The 19,662-nt window shown below is 47.7% G+C and overlaps 2 protein-coding genes across 6 annotated transcripts in view; both read right to left on the bottom strand.

Annotated features, from left to right (window-relative positions):
* ebf1a (EBF transcription factor 1a) overlaps window positions 1-12,142 on the bottom strand; it is a 55,711-nt gene extending 43,569 nt beyond the window's left edge. For all 5 annotated transcript variants that reach the window (XM_037461175.2, XM_037461176.2, XM_037461178.2 and 2 more), the window contains exons 1-6: window positions 11,245-12,142; window positions 10,372-10,528; window positions 9,285-9,348; window positions 8,669-8,724; window positions 7,305-7,378; window positions 5,789-5,857 (exon numbers count right to left, since the gene is read on the bottom strand). In XM_037461175.2, the coding sequence (XP_037317072.1) occupies window positions 5,789-5,857; window positions 7,305-7,378; window positions 8,669-8,724; window positions 9,285-9,348; window positions 10,372-10,528; window positions 11,245-11,378 (554 nt within the window). In that variant the 5' untranslated portion in view covers window positions 11,379-12,142. The remainder of the gene's footprint in view (window positions 1-5,788; window positions 5,858-7,304; window positions 7,379-8,668; window positions 8,725-9,284; window positions 9,349-10,371; window positions 10,529-11,244) is intronic.
* Window positions 12,143-17,356: 5,214 nt separating this feature from the next.
* Window positions 17,357-19,240, bottom strand: il12ba (interleukin 12Ba). The gene is made up of 6 exons (XM_062558857.1): window positions 18,992-19,240; window positions 18,634-18,894; window positions 18,407-18,512; window positions 17,886-18,127; window positions 17,613-17,785; window positions 17,357-17,527 (listed from the first exon to the last, which is right to left on the bottom strand). Exons 1-6 carry the CDS (start codon window positions 19,077-19,079, stop codon window positions 17,363-17,365), a joined length of 1,035 nt encoding a protein of 344 aa, XP_062414841.1. The 5' UTR covers window positions 19,080-19,240; the 3' UTR covers window positions 17,357-17,362.
* Between the last annotated feature and the right edge of the window lie 422 nt (window positions 19,241-19,662).

Raw genomic sequence — 19,662 nt, 5'->3', positions numbered from 1 at the left:
GCTGTCTCGGCACGGCGGGTCACCAGCGCTCATCCCGGCCACCTGGACTCACATCCTGGGCCGCGGCGACCAGGCGAAGCACCAAAAGAGGCAAGTCGGGCGTCCCCGTAAGCAGTAAACACGGATTCATCAGCGAGGGCGACACACACCGGCTCGGGCTGCTGGGGGGGGGGGTGGGGGGGGGGGGCCGCCGTGTCTCTTCAATTAGGAGCAGCAGCACAGGCGTTGCATTGTGTTACACTGGAACACATTGGGCTGTGAAAGAGCACTTAGTGGGCCGTGCGCTCGACTGTCCGCACACATCAGAGCATGGAGAAAACAAAAGCGCCGCCCCCCCCTGCCCCACACACACACACACACACACACACACATAACTGTGCCCGTCCAAATGTATAGCATCACACGCCGAGAGGCACGCGCTCGCGCTCTTCACGCCTCATTTGAAAAGTAAATTGAGCGCATCTTCTAGGGCGAGTCACGGACTAAATCCTGGAAAACGTTGCCCTTCCTCCCCCCCCTCATCCCCCCGCCGCAGCGCTCACTCCCACGCGTCATACCCGAGACCTTTCATATGGTAAATATATCTTCACTCTATTTCTCCTCTTCTATCTCCATCGCTCCGTCCTGCAATTTTCCAACACTCAAAAGGTCTTAAATAGCTCTCAGAAGTAGGACGCTACTCATTTGGGTCGGCTGTGGACGGCCAAACCCCTCCATTCCGGGACAGAACAAACACTGACACACAAAGGGCAGCGGGAAGAGCCAAGGACGGCGGCCAGGTCGAGCAGCGAATGTCGAGCGGTAATGACAAAGCAGTTTACAACAAAAATAATAAAGCCAACCCGCGCCGTTTGCGGGGAGCTCTCGCCCACTTTTCACTCATTTTACGTTTGTAAACGGCTCCCTCTGTGCCATGATAAAATGTTTGTTACCTGCATTCAGCTGGCGGGCATTAGCTTGATTACCCATAAAGTGTGATTGCGGCTACGTTTGGTTTATTGGGGGAAAATAACTAAACAAAAACACACCAACCTGGGTATACGAGACCCTCGTTCTCACTGTTTTCCTCCTTGTTTCCTCGCCACGAAACAATAACAGCTTGTGTCAATTTGCCATCACATATCATGGAAACAACCCCCCCCCCCCCTCTTGTTTACTCGAAGAATGACGTGTGCATTTTTTGTTTGGGTGGTGGTGCGTTTGCCAGTGCGAAGCGAGCCAACGAGTCGTTTGGTGCTGAGCGTGCTAAAGACGTGGAGGAGACAGAAGGAGGCGGCGCAGCTTTAGAGGCCCCCCCTCGACCTCACAACTCCCCCGCTGTCAATCAGCGCAGCCGTCTCTCCCCCCCTCGGGGCTGCGCTTTTCCTCCAACCTTCAGGGTGGGAGGGGGTGGGATGGGGGGGGGGGGGTGCTGGGGAACCACCGCTAGGAAGAAAGAACACAACCAAAGAGCAGAGAGCTGCAGGTCAGTGTGTGTGTGTGTGTGTGTGTGTGTGTGTCAGTCATGTTACATGGCCCGCCTGTGGATTCCTAGAAGTGCGCATGCGTACGTGTTTGTGTACCGCGTTGTGATTACAGCTCAGAGCGTGTGCGTCTGATTTGGGTGGGTGCAGCTCTGCCTGCGCATCGACGGGCCGGCAGTCCTGCGTCTTTGCCCCTTAAGCCCGGCAAAAAACACCACAACCTGCTCAGGGCCAGGCCTCTTGGAAGAAACTGCACACCAACGAACAAAAAAGTGTCTACAAGGGAAAAAGGGGGCCGTGAAGATAAGACCCCCCCCCCCCCCCCCCCCCCCCTCCCCTCTCAGAGACAAACACTAACAGAGAGACACTGTCGGGGTCTCATGACGTGGTTCTTTATCCTTTGAAAAACGGTAAAGCTGGTGAAAGGATAATAACGGATACGATACAGCGTGCAGTGATACAGAGGAAGGTAGAATAGCTGCATTCAGAGCGTAGTTTCACCTTCTCACCAACACAGCCATGGATATGAAAGTGAAACTCAGCCGACGGGACGGAAGGCCCTGCCAGTAAACCACATTAGCATCAAATGCAAATGAGGAGAGGGCTAATGGCTGGACAGGTGCAGACTGGGCCTCTAAATGACACACACACAAATGAGAAGGATGAATTAAACATGGGTGGGCCCGGCTTGGGAGGGGGGGGTTGGCATGGCTGACATAAAGTCAATGACATACATTATTCACCAGCGCACGTTAGCCCAAGCCAAGGCAACACATGACCTCTCACCCCAGGAAGTGCATGCAAACATAACAACCAAAACAATGAGGGGGTTCCCCACTACAGAGGTAGACAAAGAGGGGGAGGGGGGGGGGGGGGGAGGGACAACCGAGCTACGCGGCAATTGCGATCAGCGTCCTCAAGACACGTTGCAAAGTTCACTTCCAGATGTTCCGGGGGATCTGGTGTAGGCCCATGGCAGCAGAACTGGTCCACCAGCGCTCACCAGCTACCCGTGAAGCCGGGAGTCCGTCCGTTCCACCCGCTCGGAGGACAGGAAATTGTCGGCCATGACATCATCCTCCCCGGGAGGAGCACTTCCTGCCCGACATTCCTCACTCAAGACACACACACACAGACACACACACACACACACACACCGAGGCAGGAAATGGCCTCTATCAACACACACACACACTCTCCCGGGGAAATAGCCCGCATCGATGCGGATACACAAGCAAAGGCACGCATGCAAGGAAATGAGCCACATCAGCGGCGGGCTGCAGGAGTGTGTGCAAACGCACACACACACTCAGAAGCAGCTATAGACCTGAAATAACATTGGGTGTTCATCCCCCTTCCCGCCACACACACACACACTTCCTTCAAGGGGGATCATGGGAAATGCTGGGCTATCCAGTGGATCCTTATCTGTGGTCACGCAGAGTTTCTCTCTCTCCCCTCCAGAGAGGCTCTCCCCCCGCCTAAGGGACACCCTGCGGCAAAGGCCCAGGGGGGGGGAGGAAAAGGGCCACGGGACACAGGTGGTAGAAGGCGCAAGAGGACACATGGGGCCGGGGGGGACAGGCATACCCCCAAAGCGAGTTTGGGCTGAGAGAATACTTCACAATTAGATGGTTGCAGCAGATAAAAATAAAATAAAAAAAGAAGTTATTTGGGGAGACATATTTGACAAAAGCTAGGCAGAGATTTTGCAAAGGTGTTCACGGGTCAGAGGCAAATGTGTTTGTGATTTGAGGCCCAGGCAGTCACAGGAGAGACCGGCTAGCAGTAGCTGCATGTGATTAACCCCTCGCTAATGCAACTAGTGGAGTTGGTGGAGGGGGTTAAGGGCTCCCCTCATTCTTTCCTGCCTCCGTAAGAGGCTAAAGTGGACCACACATGTTTCCCTGGGGAAGACATAGAGAGGCGCACACAGGCCTCTCACCTTTCAGCTGCTTCCCCTGCCCAGTGTCAAGCACAGACACAACACGTCGTTCCAAAGTCTCGCTGAGGTTAAATGCATGAAATGTAACATGTGTTTCCTTCATCTCGAGGACTGACTGACTCAAATCAGATGGACTGTGAAAATCGGAGATGACGACGCTACTTATAAAGCGGAATGGCTCGGTTCCCATGATTGTACCCAAACCAAAGCAGGATGAAAACAGGACAGATTGTGGGGGATGTTTCTTCTCAACTCCAGTAAGAATCTAAGACATTTACAGAGCGATCTGCTAGCATCGCCTACCAAAAAAAAAAAAAAACTTTTATAATTAAAATATGCCTCGAATTGCTCCTTGCAGACACTTTGAACCCCAAACAAATTTTCATTTCAACAGGAGGAGAGATGGAGACAGAACGAGTAGAGTGCCCATGAGCACTGTACACTGTACCAGATTTGTTCTCCTAACAATCAAATAAGTTTCTCATTAGCTGACTTTATTTTTTTTTTTTCTTCTCATTCCTGCAGTTTTGCTGCAGTGCCCCGTTTCTCCCATCTTAACGAGAGAGAGAGAGAGAGAGAGCTAATTAGGCAATCAGACCCATTACTCTTCCAGAAGAGTTAGAGCTAGCCCAGCTAATTAGAGCTGTAAAATCTAATCATCTCTGCGAAGCAGCAGAGGGCTAACGAGCCCTTATTTAACGAACTAAACAACTTCAAGGGTGGAGAGAGGCTGTTGATGGTATTTCTTTATGAATTTGAAGGGGGGGGGGGGGATTTGCGGTAATTGAGTCAGTTTCACCATCACAGTTGTTTGTTTATGAATCCCTGATTATTACAACTGCCAAGAATATATTGGTACCAAATGAGCAAACCCTCCTCTTGTCGCCCCCCCTGCCCCCCCCTTAAAAGCAAGCCCACCTCCCCATTGGCTCTCCTCTCACATGACCTATTTTCCTGTCCAGAAAGAGTGCTCGCTGGAGAGGAAAACTGAGATATTGCTGTTGTTTACCCCCCCCCCTTGCATGTTTTAATTTGTTGTTCGTTAATGCTGCCCTCACACCTGAGCCACGGCGCCGGGGGAATACCGCCATGCAGCGAGGGGCCACAACACATGCTCAGTGCGGGGAAAAGCTGTTTCGCGGCCCAGCTCGGGCCCCCCCCCCCGTTTCACCGAGGCGCTTCGGGAAGTTGAGCCGCGGCGAGGCCCCGGAAGACGCGGAGCGTCGGAGAGCCCGCGCCGTGAGAAATTCAACAAGTAGGCACACACGAAAAAACAAAAATGTAAGAAATGGGGCACCGAGTGATGGGCGGGGGGGGGGTGGGGACTTGTCTGGGGTGCAGCTGTCTCAGGGAGCGCTGAGGTGAGGCCTTCCGCTTCACTGGAGCGGAACGAGAGCGACGCACACGCACACACACACACAAACTCGTACACAATACACACACACACAGGTAAAGAGTCGCTTTTGACTGCGGCAGCGAGCACGGGACAGCTGTGTTCATCGAGTAGCACCAGGTCACTGCCTGATTAACACTCGCACAGATACACTCAAATGTGACCAATTTTAATTGTACGTGAAATCAAAAAAAAAAAAAAACGATGACGTGACAAAGCAGTTGTTGGGAAAGGTTGAATCCAGTCACAAAAAGAAACACTTAAATATTCAGTTCAGCCTTAAGTCCACAGGCTCCAAAAACTCCTCAAATACAAACAATAATTTCCCTGGCACTGTGTGTCCACGTGTGCCACGCGGCGCACTGTGAATCTACGGGGATTTTGGGTTGTTTTTCTTTGTTTTCCCCCGAAAATCACACGAGCGTAAATCACACGAGCTGCTGCACCTGTCAGAGGAGGTTTATGACGGCTGGGAAAGGTGCACACTCAAAGAAAAGTGTGCGGCACGCAAGTTCTGGTACACACCCTGGAATACACACACACACACACACCGAGCTGAGGCTGTAACCCCAACTGCTCATCAGCTAAATCATCAACCCCAACCACACGAACAGAGTTCGACCACACTTGAAGCAGAGCTCAACTGCTCTGTGATTGCTGCTCCACACACACACACACACACACACACCGCTAGGATACTATTCACGAGTCTCTCACACATTTCGCGCACAGATTACGGCTGCTGAAACTTTAAACGAGCAGCGGCCCGCTTTGTTATGCCTGCAGGTGATGTGTTTTTTTCTCGCCCGAATAGAAACGCAGGGGAACAGCTCTCATTCACCGACGACGCGGATGACACGTCGTGATCTTCCTGCCAGGCGGCGTGTTTCTGCCACACCGCGGCGGCCCCTGCTCGCACGCTGCACGCCGCCGCCGACGGCGCCGGGAAACGTCAGCCCGAGGTCAAAGGGCAGAGTGTTTGCTTACCTGTCGATGATGACAGGGTCTGATGGGGTCTCGTTCCTGTTGCCGCAGCTCTTCTTATCGCAGCATCGGCTGCGGGGAGGCGAAGGCGGGAGGGGGTTTGCGGTTTGGGAGCAGAGACAAAGGGGAGTTAGTCGCAGACTTGTGAACAACAGAGAAATAAAGATAAGGCGCATCGCCAGGGAGGGGAGGGGAAGTCGGATGAGCTCGCAGGAAAGACAAGGAGGACTGAAAGGGCGTGAGACTTTGGCAGAGTTCAAGAAACAACGTGAATCGGATTTCTGCCGGGCTTCCCGGGGTAAGACCGGGGCTCTGGGGCTACAGCGGGTGGAGATCAGCGGGCCGATTTTATGGGAGAAGTTTGGAAGAGTCGAGCGAAAGCAGGGAGCTTGAACGGGGGCTGGATACAAACTTGAATTAGCCTCCAGGGCTCAGGTTAGCTCCATTTCTGTCAGACATCACACAACCAGACATCTTATGTTCTCTATTTTTCCTCAGCACTCGTCCCCTCCCGCTAAACTCTCTCTCTCTCTCTCTTTCTGTCTCTCTCTCTCTGCCTCGCTCTCAGAAGTGGGTCACAGAGTGGTCCCACTGGACCTGGGGAGGAGTGCATGCTGGGTAGAAGGGGGTTGCATACTGATGTGACGAGTCCTTTCTGAATTATTTGACTGCAGCACAATGTAACAGTGTTATTGTGTGCCGTGCCGCCCCCCCCCCCCCCCCCCTCCCCCTCCCCCTCCCGCCTCCCTCCCACCCATTCTCCCCAAAAGTATCATCATCTACCTTTTCTTCTCTGTCTGTGCATCTACGTGTGTGCATGTGAGAAGAGATGGAGAAAGACACTCGACGAGGGGAGAGAAGGGAGGGGGGGAGGAGGGGGGGCGCAGATTGACCCTCCCCCCCCTCTACTTTCTTGAGTCCCTCGGGACAGGAGGCTTGGAGAGCCAGATCGTATTTCTGATCTCGACCGTTTCCTCCTGCATATGAAAACAAGTGGTCTAAATTGCCTTGTGTGTGATAACCAGGAAGTGGCTACACGTTGCCACAGGGCTTTTCTCCCAACACAAACTCTACGCGTGTTTCTAAATACTGAATCTCAAGCCACGCTCTGTCGATGCACGTGAAAGAAAAGGCCTGTAAGGTCTACGCGGGCTTTGGTGTGTTTGACTGTGTGAATTTGTGTACGAATGCGTGTCATTATTTTACGCGTAATCCGAACGTCAGTCCCCTGCACAGCTCACTGTCAGGACACAGCAAACTGCATGTATTACACAGACTAAGGAGGATGGGTTTGAGTAATGAGCTTTTCCTTGTCCTAATTAGCTGAACATGAGAGGGATGCACACTCACACACACACAGACATAGCCCTACCAACAGAAATAGGCCACGGCCCATCTCCCCAACCCACTGAGGAAAAGGCTAAGATTTCTATTGTAATTTAGCAGTGATCCTCGTGTCATCGCCCCCCCCCCCCCCCTTTTTTTTTTACGCCAATGTGAGAACAAGGTTTCGTCTTACCTGCACATGATCTCATGGGTCAGAAGGACCCGACACATCTCGGGGTTTTTATCCTGGCCCTCGTAGATAATCGCCTGGAGGAAGGAGAGAAAATTGGAACAATGATTTTGATTTAATGTACGTGTGGAATCCTGAAAGGAAAGAGAAAAGAAACTAAGTGAGCCACGATGCAGGGGGAATATGAAAAAAAAAACAGAAAGGGTCGGTCTTTCATCTGAGAGAATTGCTGCCTATCCGGCAAATGTGTGTGTCGTGGGAATCCGGTCCTCCTGAACAGGAACGCTCTGTTCTGACAGACACTAAGAGGAAAAAGTGTGAGTGTGTGTGTGTGTGTGCCAACGTATGTGCGTACTCCTGCGTGTGCATATGTGTTTATGTGTGCACGTATGTTTATATGCTGTGTAGTGAGCAGTTGGACTGCCAGACTGGAGTATAGTGCACCATCTGGTCCACACGGCACAGCGTCCAAAAATCTAGTCTGGTTACCCCTCCAACCCCACTCAACATGCTCTCCAGGGCTGTGATCACTGTGTGGACACACACACACACACACACACACACACACACACACCGATAAAGACGCCAACACAAACGCACTCACACAAACAACATCCCCTCCTACTCCTTTCGTTCTAAGGCAAACTCTCTTCAAGCCTAATGGCACTAGAAGCGCAATTGGCAAAACAAAGGACCTTATATCAAAACAGCGTTGAAGAAGCTTTTTTTTACCACCCCCCCCTTCGTATCCAAGTCGTCGGAAAGGAGAATCCCCTCAGTGTGCGCAAACCCCACATGTGCTGCTCTGTATTTCTTTGTGTGATTGAACGGGCCATAACAAACTGGGATAGTTTGTTCTGTTTCACATTGAGGAAATGAGGGTCAAGGTCGTCAAAGTGTAAGCTGGCATGCATCACTGTCTCTCTCAAACACGGACACACAACCGCTCCTGCACGCCACAGGGATTTATCCACACAGTCATAGAGCCACACACACACACACACACACACACACACACCACATGACGCTTGTAAAAACACACACGCAAGCACGCACACACATACACACACACACACGCACCATCCGCGTTGACGGCTGCTTTGCAGAGGTAGAGTATGAGGATACGTCCTCTACTTTTCAGGGCCTCTGTAAGTGTATTTCACAGGTAAGACAGGTCGTTTATCAAGCCAGCTGTGCTGTGCTGAAGTTGAGGGTCTCAGACACAGGCATGTGGTGGAGACTAGGGGAAGGTTTGTGTGTGCGTGCGTGTGTGTGTGTGTGTGTGTGTGGTTACATTCAAACCAAGACAACCGACAAACTCCCCAATATAATTATTTTAAGATGTAGTTTTAGTGCCGACCTCTTACCTGTTTAGTCATAGAGTCAATGAGACGGACATACAAGTCCTGCTCGGTCCTGATTCCTGAAGAGATGAAGAGAAACGGTTCAAATGTGAAGATACAATATCAACATATCTTCTTTTCTGACTTCCCTTCTGATGCAATTCACGCAAACTAATTGAGTCCAAACTGATCCTCGTGACTTTCTGTATTTGTTGGTCCGTTTGCTCGCAAAATCCAAAATGGAATTTATTTTTATTAACCGTGTTGATTTTATCTCTCGAAATATAGTAAACAGGAATAAACCGAAATGTAATCAGTGTAATTTGATTATTCAGTTGAGGCAATATGACTAAAAAAATAAAAAGGTCAGGAAACATTTATGATGCTCCCCTGGAGTACTGCTGCAAGATCTGTTTACTATAAATAGCAGCACAATAAACATTTTCCTAATAATAAATGAAATAGTAATGTAGGGATTTAAAAAGTATTGTGCAACAACTTTTAAAGAATTTATTAAAACAGATAATACATGTCCTGAAATAATAAAATAAAACAGAAGAAAACAGGATGTGAGCTGCTGAAACGTTTTAAAGCTTTGTTTTTCTTATTGCTTCATCACAATGATGGTGGCTAAACTCACCGTTACTGTAGAGGAGCTGAAGTCTATAATGGATCCCATTGTTTGTCTTTTCCCCCGTCGTTTCCTATGAAAATTAAACCAAAGAGAGCCAGTCAGAGCCAGAAAGCCGTCTCCTGCTGCCTTTTACTGCGCGTCCACGACGTGGTATTTTTAGACTGTTAACACCGTGTTCACATTTAAATCACTTCGCACGCACAGAACAATGAACGCATGGTTCTGTTTGTAACTAACAACTTTTCTTTCTTTATTTTTTTTTGGACAAAATATATAACCTAAACTCAATTGCTCGATTGTCTGATTTTGGAGAAAGAAAAAAAAAGGCCTGTTTTCTTGTTTATTGACATTGGAAACGGAAATGATCGCTACAGACAATTAACAAATGTAATAATAAAATAGACATTTATTAAATACATAATTCAAAACCTCACCTTGTGTATAATGTAATATTACAATGTGTCATTAACGACCAACAGCAGAAGGACGCTTGGATTTAAAAAATAATAATCAAGTTGGTTCCAAATGCTGATTAATAAAACACGCATTTAAAGTAAAAACGCTCACTTTAAACGCCACTTACAAACAGATCGATATTATACTTGATCGACGTATCAAACACTAATATTGATGTTGGTCTAGTTAATTAAATATCGTGTCTGATAACACTTGCAGGAATAAGGCAACCCGCTGTGCTTAACTGTCATATAAATAGCACGCGTTGTCATTATTGGCGTCTGGGTGTAAAAAGGTTCATTCACTTGATTTACGCCGTTCAATAAATTAGTTTATTCATTTCGAAGTTTTTTTTTTTCAAATTTACTAAATCAAAGCCAAAAGAAATCCTAAGTGCGTAAATCTTTCAGGAAATCACATCCAAAACGCCTCGGTGATCCCTGCTGTGTTCGTCCGGAACACTTTGTTCACACGCGTCTGGTAATTCATCACTTTGATCCAACAGCCATTATACTGTGTACTAAGTCCACGTTGCAATAGAATGCACGCATCAGAAGCCCGTTTAAGAGTTTTTATGAGGTACCGTCATGTGTTCGAAAATAACATTTAAAAATTTGCGCGAAATGTGCAAACTCACCTTTTCCTTCTCTACAAAGTCAATGTAGGTGGTTCTCTCTATTTCCACCGGCTGGCCTTGTCTGTCGTACAGAGCCAGGACGAAGTGGAAGAAGTTGGACTTGCGAAGGTTGGAGGGCGGCTGTTTCTCGAAGTGTGCCCGCGCAAGACCCACTCCACTGCGGACACAAGCAGAGACCAGCGCCATCCACCACGAGAGGCAATTGGAATAAATTAACTTAATAAAAATGCAACAATAAAGAGATCTGCTTTCGGGAATCCACTAACACACCATTTAATAAAAACTGATTCAAAATACGCATTTTAAGTAAGTGCCTGTTACTGTTAAATTGACACTAATAAATACGTTGAAATATTAAGATATAGACCTAACGGGTTAATCATACTAATCCACATTAAAAACATAATTTTTAAATGTATGTTTATTTTTTATTTTTCATGTTGCATTTTTTTTTACCATAACCAACTTGACATATTGCCGGCTTAAATGTTTTAATTTTAATCTTTTAAGAAGACAAATAACTGAATTTAAGCATGCAGACAGTAAGTTTACGACTAAGGCGACAACCTCCTCTCACTGAACACATTTCACTCCCCAAAGTGAATCCAAGCCTTCGTTTGAAGGGCCTGGAGCGAGCCGTGCTTTCCAATCCACAAATATGCTAAACCACTCGGAGCCAAAAGGCGTTATTATATCACAGCTGAAAACTTTTTTTTTTTTTAAAAGCCGGCATGAGAGGTGGTTATCCAGCTACGCGTCTTCGGGGAACGCGTGCTGCCCCAAGTGATACAGCCACTGCCCCCCCCCCCCCCCCCCCCCCGCCGGTCTCCACGCCCCGGTGCAGCGCGGGCACCAAGGCCGCCTCGGGCTCACCTCTGGGCGGCTGTGTTGGAGTCCAGCACTCCGGCGCCCTGCATCCATGTCCGAACCGCGTTCATCCCGGCCACCATGGGCTCTTCTTTCATACTACTCCCACTCCGCTGGATGCTCTCGTGGATGCCAAACATCAAAACGTCACCTTCACGCTGTCGTTGTCTCCCTCTCTCTCTCTCTCTCACGCTTTCTCTCCTGCCTCTCTCTCTCTCTCTCTCGATCCTCCTCTCCCGGGCTCCCTCCTTATTTTCTTCTTCCTCCGCTGCCTTCCCCTCCTCTTGCGTCCGTTTGATCGCGCTGTCAGAGGAGCAAAGCGGCGTGGTCTATTTCACTTGGCGTTTAGTTGCGCGTGTTTGTCAAAGTAAACAAGAGACATGCGACATGCGGCGGGTGGAAGAGAAGGAGCTGTCGGCATCCACTGGGTTAGCTGCACCTCATGTCAGCAAACTCCACGAAAACAAATGAAAAGGAGAGACGGAGCTGAGGGAAAACAGCAGCTGTGAAGATGAACAACGCTGAGAGCGATGAAAGGGGGGACGCGCCGGATGAGAGGCGGCACGGAGTTGGCGACAGTAACCCCGGATCAAGGTGCAACCGACAAACACGCGAGCAAAATGTCACTTTCTGCAACAAACAGTCCACGGTGGCGGAGGAGGAAAGCAAAAATACAACAAAAAAAAACAAAAAAACAAGGAGATTCTTTCAATCCGCGGAGTCGTCTCCGTTCACGTTGATGAAACGGAAGACTACCCGCAATTAAGAGGCTGTCCTGGGCAACGGCGGCTCCGCTCGGCGTCAGCTGCTGCTGCTGCTGCTGCTGCTGCTGCTGCTCAGGGTCGATTCGCGCTCTATTCTTCCCAGAGGAATCACTTTGGACCATCTCCGGGATGCCAAAAGGGAGAGAACTAGTAGGTGAGGGAGGCGTGGTTAACAGGGCGAGTGGGAACGCCCCCCCGGTTAATAACGCGGACGATCAGCTGTCCACCAACCCCGACCAGCGCGCTGTCCGCCTGCCTGCTGTCCCCGCCTCGTCCCACGCAGCGTCCCGCCCCGGCCACTTAGACAGAAGCTGCGCACGATGAGCGTGTGCGCGCGCGCGCGCGCGTGTGTGTGTGCGGGCGCGCGCTGTGTGTAGAGTTGACAATCAACACACGCGCGGACTACCAAACTCCAGCTAAGGGGAGGACGCTAGTTTAATGCGCGCAGTTTTGCGCACAGAGGCTGAAAGGGCAGCGTGACGAGGAGAGACGTTTTCTACAGCATCTGTCTGGAAAACAAGAGCAGACAGAAGCCGATCCAACAGTTCCCCGAGCGCCCGAGTTTCGTCTCGTTCCTTTTTTGATTAAAAACAAAAAAAAGAATCAAAAGAGTCAAATTAATTTAACATTGACAAATTCAAACATTCCAAGTGTGCCAAGGCGTTTCGTTGAAAATAATACAAAACGCACTTAGTTTGAGCATCTGTAAATGAAATGTCATTTTTGTTTTGTTTCCACCTAATAACTCGATCCCCTGCGTTCACCAGTCCAAGTGCCCATTGAGAGTATCAGCTCCGGCAGATTATGAGCTTTAGAAAGTTTCAGCTCATAAAGAGCCTGGCAGAAGCTGCGCGTTTTTCTGTTACAGCCCGACGATTTGAAATTAGCTTGGATCAGATGCATCACATAGTCTTGCGGGACGAAGTGCTGAATCCATCATGAATATGAGGATTAAAGCTAAAACGCGCAATGTCCCGCTGTCCAAAGAATACGACCAGTGAAAAGTCACAAAATGTGTGTGGAGTACAAATGAAAGAAAGAAAGAAAGCACGATGGCTCACAGAACCATGAAACTGCACGGTGGGCTCACGTGCATGCAAAAGGGCGCGCGCGCAAGTGAGAGAGCGGGGGTGAGAGGGGGAGAGGGAGCGCGCGCATGTTAGCTGTCCGCTCCCCATCAGTCCTGGTTTCGACCATCATTACAGAGTCATTTCCAAATTGTCAAATCGAATTGTCGGAGGGCCATCTGTTCAATAAGTACTGCTTGGTTCATTATAATGAAATGGATCGAATGAGAGCCTCAGTTCGTCCGTTTGCTCTATCAGGGGGGGGGGGGGATATCTTTGAAAATTACGATTTTATCAGGGGTTGTTGAAATGAAACGATTTGACACGTTCGCGTTGTTGGGATCACGGTTTTGTGAAGCTGCACAATAGAGCCTAGGAAAAAAAGAGTCATAGCATACACGTGATATCATTACGCAATTCTAATGAGCCCATACAAACCATCTAATGACAAGACACACGAGTCTCGGCGGCCCGGTGCTGCGCGTGCCATACACGGTCAAGGGTGGACGCTGCGAACCATCCCATCATTGCCTATAGATGTTTATTTATGTGTCCTGCTGTGGGGGGAGACATGTGAGTGCCCCACCACGTGAGCGCACTAATACACTAAATAGTGACAAATAAAAAGCAGCGTGAGATAAAATGTGTCTCACGCACACGCGCGCGCACACACACACACACACACAGGGCAATCCTTCAGCACATTTGTTTGATTGTGGCCGGCTCGCTCGCCATAATCCCGTCTGGCTCGGTCGGCATGCCAGTGCGAACACTCGAGGCCACAGGGGTGGCAAATATTTATATCCCCGAGCACCAAGACACACTGTTAGCCCAAATATCGCCGTCTCGATGTCCAAAAACAGAGACGTCAGTTGGGGCCCGACGATCCCGCCATGTTGCAATGCTGTGATCCACTAACTGCGTGGCACCCACGGGGAACAGGGTTTGCGACACATCGGAGGCCGGTGCGCAAAGGGAGGAATGCACACGCCGTGTAAACTATGTAAAACTGTGCGTGTGCGCGTGAATCACACGAGGGATGTCTATCTAATAACTCTAATTGACATTTAGAAGTAAGTGATCAGAAAGGAGTTGAATAGGCGCGGCCGCCCATCTCCTGTACTACCACCAGATGTTCTCTTAAATCAAAAGGTTGGCCTGAATCAATTGAATCCTCATAAAATTGGCTAGTTGTAAAAAAAAAAAATCAAGCATATGCTTTCGCGAATGGGCCTTATGCTCTCTATTTGACATAAAAGAAGACGGATGTTTACCAGTTAAACACTAAAACAAAAGGCAAGCTGAATGCCATTTCTTTGATGCCTCAGTAAAACAATGTTATCATGAGCAGCCTTAAAGCCTAAAACATGCACGGAAATATCCCTCTGCTACTAAACTGAACGATAGCTGAAAAAATAGCCGATTTAAGGATGAGATCGAGGGCAAACAGTGAAAAAAAGTTTGCACCGACAAATCGTGATAAAACCTTGTTGAAATACCTCTTTTTTTGTGCAACACATCTGTGGTAGCCTACTTTCCAAGTATGACCTTTCCCACCGCTATTTCAAGCGACTCAAAGACCTGTGGAGCACCAAACCCAGTCACGGTAGTTGGTGCAATGTTGCCATCTAGTGGCTACAACGATCCATTGAACAGTCATGTTTCACACGGTTTAATCCATTCTCAGGCACTTGATTATAATGCCATCTGTCCAAGTGCGACATCATCATGAACTAAGAATAAATCATGCGAATTCAGTCTAAATAGGTAGTTGTGTTTAAGGGGGATTTACCAGATCCTTTTAAAACTCTCCTGGTGTGTTTCTTCTGGTTTTGGATGAGGTTTGAGGTTTTACGTTAATGACAGGGATGACTTTTCAGTTTGCAGGTCAGTCGGTGTTTCATCTCTACAATATGTTAGTTACATTTCCGACATAAAAAATATACTGAAATCATGAATTCAAAATGAATACAATGTCATGCATTCTACGATTTACATTTAACTCCATTAAACAGCTATACTCTGTATAACAAACCAGTTCCTCCTCACCATTTGCAAATTTGACGTGGAACCAGTTCAGCCAAATGCGATTTGTGCGTTAAAACGTTTTACCAAGTGAACTAATATATCAACTGTAAAATTGGGTGATAAAAGCTCAGATTAAAGTACAGTTTAAAAAAAAAAAAAAACAATGTTCATCCCTTTGGTCAGGTTGGGCCAGCCAATCAATTTCAGTAAACATTACAGTATGGTTAACATTTATTCCAACAGTTTAACAAAATAAGGACATCACATTCAAACAATTCAGTATGTCAATGAATATAACAATGAATTATATATTATAATATTACTATTATAGCTTCTTAGACCCGTCGCATTGAGACACGGCCCGAGCCCAGCCGAGACATGCAGACAAGCATATATTTTGCGCAGATGTCATCATTTACAAACATTACCGGGTATGTAATGCACGTTTATACAAAAACAAAAAAGATCTACATTTGTAAAATGTATTTTTAACACACAAATTTATATATTTTTTCCTCCAGTGGCGGCCTCCACTGCCTCTGGCCTTTCATACGGAAGAACAAAAGTAGAAACGTTTACCAAAAATAAAAGAGCCCCCTTATAAAAAAGCAAACTACTCAAAGTCTTAAAGGCCCGGGGGGCTGTTGGGCCAAACATGTGCATTACGTCGGGCCCCGAAAGAGCTTACATCACTTCACCGCTTCTGCTTTTTGTGACAGGGAAGTGAGGAGATGGTTGACCACCATCTCCTGACCAAGCCGAGGGACCAGTGGGAAATGTCGCCTAATAGGTGAGATGTTGTTCCCTCGGGGCTTTTCTTACATGTGAATTGGAATTTTGGTTAACAATTAAATCTGTGTATTCATTTGTTTAAATGACACCCTGGAGTTTTGAGTAGTTTGGACCGGCGTTTCACATCTGAAGGCTCAACCGACGGGTTCGTTGCAAAACACTTGTGTTTTAGTTTCTACTGCCGGGTTTCAACTGAAAAGGTCATTTTTGGAGATTAACACCTACACATTTGTAGAGACAAAATGCAACACGAGCTTACAGATACATCCTAGTAAGCACTTGTCATCTCATTTGTGCACTTTCTATATCTACTGAATTAAAGCATTACGTAGATTTCAAGAACATAAAAACTGCTTGCAGTTCCTGTTTTTGATGTGACAGTTCCAAGTGTTGAACAACAGTTGGTTAAAAAAAAAAAGGGAAGATAATTATGTAGAAAAGAGAAAATACAGACTGAGGGCAGGTTGTTTGCACGAACAGGCTCCACCACACGCTTCGAGTGGGTCAAAAGTTATGATTATGAGGGATTCTTTTTGGATCAGTCCACATATTGTTTTGTCTAAAGAAAAATCTTCTTTTATACCTTCAAGTTAGATTTTTTTTTTTCCAATGGATTCCACCAATGAGTCGTTAAGTCACAAGGTGATGGATGACAAAAAACACAATATTCCAGTAAAAAAAGAAAAAAAAGAAGCTGATTTTATATAATTCTTTGGAAGTACTTCAGATGAATCCATAGCTGCATGTGGGGGAAGGAGAAAGACACAAATGACCTGTGTGTGTCTGAAACACCATCATCTCCTTTGAGGGAACAGACCACATACTCAGATTAAAAGATGAATTGCAGTTCTGGGATTTATCGCTGCGTGAGGGTTTCCACCAAAAGCCCCACCGTCCCCCGATTGATTTGGGAAAAGCCAAAAGAACAACAATTGAGATTACCGTACTATTGTCTCATAATGGAAAAAAAAAAGTTGTGTGTTTCGACATGCCAGGTTCTAAAAGGTATTATTGTTTTTTCTTCACTTATGATTAAGAATGGCTACATATTATAAATGACATGTTCTGAAATAAGATCACTATAAATATATATTTATAGGTATATGCAAATATTTCTTCGGTAACATTTGTTATTAGTTCTTCTGACGTTTGTTCTTCTTGTTTCCCCTCAAGCTGTAATAGAGAACAAATAAGGAAATTAGTCTGAAATGATTATTATCTTTCAACTATATTCCAAGAAAGCAAGGAAGATGAATCGACGCGTGTGTACTCTGTTGAAAACGCGCTGACAGCATGAGAGTTCCTGAAATCTCGTTTGACGCCTTCAAAACGGTTACTTTGTACAGCAAAAGGCGTATTAAATCAGTGATAAAATGAGGAAAGTGTAATGAACAGACAACGCACGACGAATCAAACCTCACCACCAAAAGAAGTGCACCGTGTGTTTTTCTGTGTAAACTAAGAAGCAAACGGTCAGAAACCCGGATGACGCTGCTTCCCACCAACGGGGGAGGCCACTGACCTCAAAGGGCTCCAGTCGCTCCACGGCGAGTCACGCAGGGCGTCTTTGGCCCGGATGCAGACGGCCTTGACCTTGCGCTTGACCGCGAGCTGGCACGCCGAGTGGACTGTCGAGGCCTGGTCGGAGACAGTCAACGGTCAACGGTCATTTTCGGCATTAAACACTCCGCCGTCGCGGTCCTCTTCTCAAGGTGCTTCTCACCTCGGAGGCTTTGCGGTCAGCGGGCCGGTCGGGGCATCTTTCGCGTCGCCCCTCAAACTGCGTGACCTGGAAAGTGAGCGGGAAGTAGGAGGAAGGACCGCTCCAGGAGCTCGGGTAACTCCACTCTATCAGCGTGGTGTTGACCTTTCTGGCCGTCACCTTGTCAGGTTTCACTTTTGAGGGCGGACAAAAAAAAAAAAAAATAGATGAAGATGAAAAAAAAAAAGACAAGAACGGAGGGAAATACGAACAAACACCCAGAGAGTGTCTCACCTATGCGGGAGAGGTAAAAGTTTTTGGAGTAGCTCTCCACCAGGAAGTCCTCCGTCCTCACGTAGACGGTGAGGTGGATCTTCCGTCCCTCCTCGCCGTAGGGGCAGTGCTGCTGGTCCCGGCACGAGATCCCGCCTCCGCCGTCGTCCACTGAGCAGCCAAAGTCACTCTGGCCCGAAGAGCAGGTCCAACGCTGACCGCCTGCATCCACAGAGCACTCGGCGTCACTGTCGTAGGAAGCACTGCACAGAATAGTCTTTTTATATAGTCGGACAACACAAAAGGATGGAGTCTAATTGGCTTGGAATGGCACAACTAATAATGTTTTTTTCATTTTTAGATTGAATCTGATCTCAGGACATGACCATGGTCTTTAAATGAGAGGGAGGAAGAACTTCTAACTTCATTAGGAAGTATTTATGCGTGTCACGGACGTCTCGGCTCTGACACGGGCCTGAATACTGTGTTATTATCGGAAAGCCAAAGCGTTAAAAAAACCTTCCAGCAGTTTGTGAACTTACCGGCGAGCTTTGATGAAAGCTACTTTGCCAACGCGAAGGCTGTGCCACGTCCAGGAGCAGCGGAACTCGCCGTTGTGATTTTGAGCAGCACAATGCAAATGATCTCCTGGTGAGAGACGCAACACGAACGTGAAAAACACGACAACAACACAAAAGAGGCCATTTTCCAGGTGAAATACCACAAATCTAGCTGACAGTGCACTATTTTTTTAAAAGTCCGACCTCACCGTGTTCAGGCTTCACAAGGATCCTCCTGGTCGCTCGGTGGTCTTGGATCAGGACCTCCGTGTGGTTGAGCAGCGACCCATCCTCGCCGTGGCAGGTGTAGTTCCCCCCCCCCCACATTTCCTTTAGCTCGACGACATACGCGTTTCCCCTCTGGGCCTCCTCCTCTCCGTTCTTCCTCCAAAAGATCTCCCCATCCCGCGGGCGCTCCAAGCAGCTCAGGGACTGGCGGCCCGACGAGCCGTCGACGCCTACGAGCAGAACTAACAGGGGGGGGGGGGCAGACGTAGGGGATTTGAAAGAGATTAAGGAAGAACGATACGAGCTTTGAGTGAGCTCAAAAAAAGAGATCAAGCATACCGTGGGGCGTCATGCTCCACTGCCTGGTTGGATTTTGATACGTGACGTGCAGGGATGCACAAAGAAAACCGAAAACAAATGAGTTCATCTGGATGACGGAGAGGAGAGAGAATGGGAGAGGACAAACCGGTTAGAGAAGGTAAACCGGAAAAAGATCTCTTGATGCACATCTTGAGTCGATGACACAAAAAGCCATGTATTAATGTTGTAAACGGTATTTACAAAAGAAATGGGTTGAAAAAAAGAAAAGAAAAGGAAAAATAAGACAGAAATCTGTAGTTACCGTAACAATCTTTACCAAATCTGGCAAATACACACATAGGGCTATTATTCTGGGGTTGGGTTACTGCTTTTCTATAAAATAAAGTTTAACCAGTAGCAACATGTCAAACAGCGGTCTTACCTTGGCGCTGCTCGTTTCAGCTCTGCGAGTCCAGGCGACCTTTATGTGAGCGGCACGGTGACATTTCACAGGCAAACTTCCCCATCACCGGCCGGAGGGGGGGGGGGGGAAACAAAAAAAGTCCAGAGGAATTTCGCTTTTCAGCAAGGGGTTAACAGAGGTTGCGAGACATTGTTTGAAAGGTTTGCTGGGGGATTTGAAACTGTGCCCTTTAATATTGACGTTGATGGCTGTAATTTCACGTTAGTTAGAACCTTCCGCTACTCTC

The sequence above is a fragment of the Pungitius pungitius genome, chromosome 2 (assembly GCF_949316345.1).
Source record: "Pungitius pungitius chromosome 2, fPunPun2.1, whole genome shotgun sequence".
NCBI lineage: Eukaryota > Metazoa > Chordata > Actinopteri > Perciformes > Gasterosteidae > Pungitius > Pungitius pungitius.
This window is presented reverse-complemented; position numbering and strand designations above follow the sequence as displayed.